General features: G+C 41.7%; 1 protein-coding gene across 1 annotated transcript; it reads left to right on the top strand.

The window, feature by feature from the left end:
- Positions 1-551: 551 nt before the first annotated feature.
- Positions 552-4,593, top strand: LOC127764785 (uncharacterized). Its single transcript, XM_052289699.1, has 2 exons — positions 552-817; positions 3,475-4,593. The coding sequence occupies exon 2, from the start codon at positions 3,526-3,528 to the stop codon at positions 4,276-4,278; it is 753 nt and encodes a 250-aa protein (XP_052145659.1). The 5' UTR covers positions 552-817; positions 3,475-3,525; the 3' UTR covers positions 4,279-4,593.
- Positions 4,594-6,579: the final 1,986 nt, after the last annotated feature.

Here is a 6,579-nt window from a genome sequence, read left to right on the forward strand (position 1 = left end):
TTCTCTCCATCTCGATCGGAAATAATAAAATAATGGGAGAAGTGTCCAGCAGCTAATTACCACTTTTTTACAGTATTCACGAGCAAATACACGATCTTCGGGTGTCTCACAGCAAAGACCACAATCTTTGAGTGTCCTGTAGCAAATTTTGCCATCAGAATATGACACATCACCGAGACTAAAACTGGATGGCTTCATCCAGCCAAATCAGCCGGATGCACTCATCCAACATATTGAGGGAATATTCTCTATTATGGGCCGCTCCATCCGCCCTGCCCTCCAACCAAACACCACAAAAAATCGGGCGGCCATCTCCCATCTAGGCTCATCCACCCAACCGATTACACTATTTATATTTTCGAATGGAGGGAGTACTTTTTTTTTTTTTTTTTTTACCTGCTTCCTCCTCTAACCTCTATGGGCCCATTGGCCCAAGGGCCCAATTCCCCGCTCCCCCTCCTCCTTTCCTCTCTCTCTCCCAGCCCGCACTCCCTTTCTCTCCCCCTCCCCTAACCCCTAGCTGAGCGGCGGCGGCGGCGGCGGCCGGCGGCCGGCGAGCGGCGAGGGCGCGAGGCGGCGCGGCGTGCGGCGCAGGATCGAGGGAGGGCTCGGACTGCCGGCGGGGGGCAGGCGGACAGCGGCGCGACGGCGTCACGGCGAGTCGGCGACGGCGCGGGGCGGGGCAGCGGCCAGCGGCGGCGCCGGCACAGGGACTCTGGGAGGGAGCCGGGCAGGCGGGCAGCCGGCAGCCGACCAGCCGGGGAGAGGAGGGATTGAAGATTCGAATTTCGAAGTATTGAACCATTGACTCATTGAGGTTAGGGAACTAAAGTTCACTGATTTCATGATTTGTTCTACACTTCTACTTAAGTACTTATCTAGTGAAGTATCTACTAGACTACTACTTGCTTAGTTTTTACAACTGTACTTGTGAGTAGTTCATACTTGATACTTCATAGTTCCTACTCCCTCCGTTTCACAATGTAAGTCATTTTAGCATTTTCCACATTCATATTAATGCTAATGAATTTAGATAGATATATATGTCTAGATTCATTAGCATCAATATGAATATGGGAAATGCTAGAATGACTTACATTGTGAAACGGAGGAAGTAGTTACTATCTTGCAAACTTGATTAGCTAGTAAGGCAGTTAGCGAGGACTAGGAGCCTTCAACCTTGGCTACTAGGATTTGTTCATAGGAATTCAGAGATCTTAGTAATTAGTATTTCTATCCTTTATGTATTTCATATGCTGGCACTTTCATATGTTTACCAATTAGTATTTCTGTATGTTAAACAATTTTAAGTGATTATCAATTCTATCAATGTGTGAACTTATGCTCAATTTTATGTTATACATGCTATATATTATATAATTATTAGTGTGTGATACTATACAAGCTAATATTAGGCTTTTAGGTGTATGAACAAAAAAAAAATTACCCCTTCCCATTTCGAATACGGTTTGAAATCCTGGGCTTGCCCCTGGCTTGTTCGTAGATTTGCAATTTGCAAAAAATAGAGACGAAAACATCGCACGTGGTATTTCACTGATAACGCTAATGCTATCACTCTACAGATTGGTATTTGCATATTTATAGTCATTTTCACTTTCCATCAGTAAAGTACAAGTAGTACAGCTATTATATTTCGTAATTTTTCTCCCTTTTTTATATTTTTATGTGTGAATTTGGACACCATTATACCGATAAATGCATTGTTTGTATGAACTGATGAGTACTCCCTGTATTTATCTCTTGTCTTTGCCAGTAGCAGCTGCCACAGTTAAAAGGCTTGTTTCTAGGAATGTACCATTGTTTGCTTCTATAGTTTTCAGTATGACCTGTTGTGGTTGAAGCCGTAGTTGTCTGGTGTGCTCATTAACATAAATATTATGTGTTATTTGTTGCATTGAAGGAGCACCATGGATGGAACTCTTTGAATGCTTTTCATTCATTTGGAATATCTAGATATGGTTATGGTGCATCAATTAATTTATTCACATAGGTGGTCAAGGGCATACTTAGAGGGTCTCCTCTAAGGGTCCATATGTTAAATCAATGCCTGTCCAATTCATTGGCCTCCCAGTTTAGTTTCCATACTCCTTGGCTGTATTAGTTTCCTGATCTCGCACTTCACCGTGGTGCTTACTGAAAATAAGCAAACTGTTTGTCTTGCAGTTGTCTGTTCTGATTGACTGAAATTTTTCGTTTTTCAGGGCTGAACCTGTTTCTTAAGTAATAGCAAACTTTATTTGATCTGAAATACATGTACATGCTTTTTAGCCCTAGAGATCCTAGAAAACTTTTTATTGTTAGCATGGATCCCTGATTTTATTTACTGAGAGCATTCTAATTACTAAAACACTGAGAATCACCTCACTACTCTAAATACTTTATGCTTAGATGATATGTTGGTGTTCTTCTCACACAGCCTTGTAGTGTTACAATATACAGTTTCTAAATCCTGGCTCCACCATTTTTTTATTATTATTAACTTCGATTGGGAATGCTTCACTAAATGTTGGGCTGGAAGCACTGTTTTTGTGTGTGTGACATTTGCCAGCAGGATTATTCCCTCTCCCTCATCCTAATTACATTTGTGCCGTCCCTGCTGTTGGGTTGTTGGGTCCCCCTTGGACCTCCAACAGCAGTATGAACACAGGTACACAACATGTCAAGCTTAATTTGCAGGCAAAGTGGACATGAGCGAGGGCTTTCTGTCAATGTGTTCACAAATGTGCCTACTCCCTCCGGTTCCCGTTTAGTTGATGTTTGAGGCTTGGACTATTTTGGATGGAAAATCTTGACGTTTTAGCCATGTGATCAATTTAGACTGATTTGCCCCTGCTTGGCTGCATGCATGCAAATCACATTTAACTTGGTGCATCTGAGTCCTTCACAGCACCATAAAAATCATGAGGATAAAATCAATTTGCCGCATCATCTCCTACAGCATAGTAAAAATCGTGTGGAAAAGTAGGGTGCCAAGATTCAAACTTAGCACATGAAGCTTTGGGACTAGCAGTCATAACCACCAGGTTAAGAGGATTTGCTTGTTGGATGTGCTATTCTAATGTGAGCTTATTAATCATTCCTTGGTGTGTGAGCTCCTGTCCAAAACGTCAATAAATTTGAAACCGGAGCGAGTACTGCCTAGGGGCACAAAGCCAATTATTATAACCACCTCCATCAATTAGGGTTTTTATCCAGGGCAAGACTTCCATCCCTATGTTGGATGCCCTTTGCTGAAAAGCTATTTGTTGTATTACTACTTACCTCATTACTTTCCTCTTTTGTATCTGTACTAGATAGTAAATGTGATAGCATCTCTTGTTTTCTCTTGAGGGAAAATGATAGCATCTCTTGTAGCTTATAGTTCTTAAAGATAGTCTTTATATTCGTAACTGATTACCTGGATGTTACCTCTATTTGGGTGATACAGTTTTTCCCATCCATTCATATCTACAGGTATTAAAGGCAGCATCTTTACCAAGGTGCTAATCAGTCACATGCATAACCATGACTTCTGAAGACGGAGACGTTTCAGCTCTGCTCTCTGAACCAAGTATTCCTGAAGAGCAGCCTGAGGCATCTGAATTCGATGACGTCGTCCCTGCAATTTTGGAATCAATTAAATCAAGTGAGAAGGCATTCAAACCTTCACCGGAGGAGGCTGCTTGGGCTGATTCTTGTTTTGTGCAGACATCTGAGCTTTCGGATAGTGACTGGGGAGCAATGAAGCATGCCCTGCTTAATGCTCTTGAAAAGCCAACAGAAATACCCAACAATACTTCTGAAATTGTGCACGAAGGTTCCCATGCAATTTTAGAGGTCAAACCTCACTCTCTCCCTGCTGAAATTGTTTCTCAGCATGATGACATGCAAATGGAGCAAAAAGAAAATAATGATTATGACACTGGTACTACTGAAGCTTCGGAAGTTGCTAATGTAATTAGGGGCACAAATGAACATGGTAAGCAAATGGATGGATACACAGCCAGACCTGAAGATGGCGATGAGTTGTCTTCGTCTGAAGTTCTTGAGCAGACAGAGTCAAGAGAGACTATCTTTAAGGTGTGGGATCTGGACGTTCCGTTTTCTGATGAGGATGAGCTTGAACTCATCAAGGATCTGAAGAAACTCCTCAAGGACAATCCTCAGGAGTCTGAATTTCGACCTCCCAGTGGAACAGCCAAGACATTGAGCCAGATAGCCGTCGATGATCTAGTGGCAGACTTGAGCGACTTGTCATTGCAGCAAACAGACGAGTAGCAACATTCTCCCAAGATATTTCTGTGGCAAAATTTTTTACCATCCCCGATGAACTATTCTTCGTTCTCTAGCTAACAGTGCAAATGGCTTAAGTCGGAGGCTGTGCGTTTGTAAGAATTAGATTGACTGTTTCGCTGTTCTTTTGAATCTCTACCTTTCTTAAGACCCAATTGGACACTTAATAGGTAGTTGTAGTAAAAAAGTTGTTCTTTTTTATCTGCGTGTATTAAACTATAGGTCCTCAAACTTGAACGCTTGGTTTGTGCACGTCCCTGTACTGATTACGCATCCACATAATTTGGGTCCTTCTGGCTATAGACATGCCACTTGTAAGTTGACTTGTGCTGCGGAACGGCGTTTAATCGTCCTCCGTGTTTTGCGCTCTCGTCCTCAATCTGCCGCTCCCGGGCGGGCTGTCAGTTTAGAGGAGCTTATGGCAGTTGCCAAAAGCATATTCAAACAGTCTACATTTCTACTTAAATATTAAAAAAATGTAGTTGTATAATCAAAAAAATAAACTAGAAGCCAGAAGTTGGATTTCCCTGCTTCTCTAGATTCTCACCAACTAGGTTCTCAGAATTAAACTTCTCAAACAGGGCCTAAGATTCTAAAGCAGATGGTAGCTTTTGAGTATTGAAAAAGTTAGGTTTTTCAACTTCTAACTTTTAGTTTATTTTCTAAATTTTACAACTACAACTTCTCATAATCTAAACGAAAAACTGAGTTGTTTAGGTGAGATTCTAATTCTGGAAGAAGTTGTAGCGGCCAGAAACTTCCCTAAATAGGTCCTAGGTGAGTTTCTCTTAGATAAGTTTTGGCACTGTCAAAGACTATATTGATTTTGGTAAAAATTGGCTATCATTTGTACTAAGATTTGGCATTAAACCAAATCAGCCTATCAATTCTATATTTAGGTCTTACCTACAAGATCACATATTTAGACATAATCAAGATCTTCGATAAGAATCCTATAAGGCCGACTCTCTCACACATTGAGATGCTCGATATGATCATTGAGTTGAATTATACCGGGCAACTCTCGCATATATTAAGACACCATCTCTAAATAAAATCTTACAAGACCAACTATCTCACACATTAAGGTATGATCTTACAATTCTACAAAACTGACTCCATGCAAAGCTAGCTAGACACATCGACAGCTGTCGACTAAAGGTTTTAGTGACGCAAGAAAAGAACGACAAATGCACTTGCGTGCTATTGATGACATGTCACCAATGTTTTAAATAGCGGGCTAAGGCATTTAGCGGTTAGCTTCTCAAACAGCTATAGCGGGCTAAATGGAGCTATAGCGGCTAAATTGTACATGAAAGCAAATAGCTAGAACTCTTCTCAAACAGCTATAGCGGGAGATAGAGGCAGCTATAGCGAGAGATTTAAAACCCTGCATGTCACTCCCCATGGGTATGTAAATTATCATTTATTTATATACTAAGCTAAACTTTGATCATGCTTGAATATATCTAATGATAATATAGTTTGAACCTAAATTTGATATATAACATAAGTAAATATCATAAAACCCCGTGTATTATGGTCCAACTTCATAAACTACGTGGCTTTTGGCACGTGATACATTACCCCCAAGTATTATGGTCCAAAAATTTTACAAAATCATATGGTTAATAATTTGGGTTAATTGGATCATGCCATTATAAAATTGCTAGTTTTGATAAATACTATTACTATTTATCTTTTTTAAGCATACCACTACATCTGTCTCAAAATTGGATACATGCCATCATCTACACTTAATATACGTTTTGAATCATTTTACATGTGTTGTATTTTAGTATGGACCAAAATACCTCCGCTTACTACATCGCAAGCATTGTAGTTCCCCATCCTGGATCAGCTCACGCTAGACCTGCTAGCACAACTCCGGTCTGACTTAACTTCGGCTACACAAGCACATGCCCTTGCTTTCAAAGGCGAGCTAGGACGGGGTCTTGCTATCAAGCCGATTGCCAGAGAGGTGGAGCGACTGGAGATGGCCCAGCCGGTCGAGGAACTCCAAGTTCTGGCCGAAGCAGGAGTTGCCAGAGAGCTTGAGCTAGTTGAGGAATTAGCAGTTGGCTAATAGCACAGCGTGGCGGGATTGGGTCCTTGAGCGCTTTGCCATCACCTCACTTGATGCCGCTGACACCTGCCTGTTTTACCGTCGCTCATCATTTCCGTCTACTCGCCGTTGAGCTTGTCATCGCCGCTGGGGCCACGTGTGGACCCGCCGTAGACCACCGCGACACAACCCTGCCACCGTCGCCGCTTTCTTCGCCGTTA

Source organism: Oryza glaberrima, chromosome 2, assembly GCF_000147395.1.
Source record: "Oryza glaberrima chromosome 2, OglaRS2, whole genome shotgun sequence".
Classification (NCBI taxonomy): Eukaryota; Viridiplantae; Streptophyta; class Magnoliopsida; order Poales; family Poaceae; genus Oryza; species Oryza glaberrima.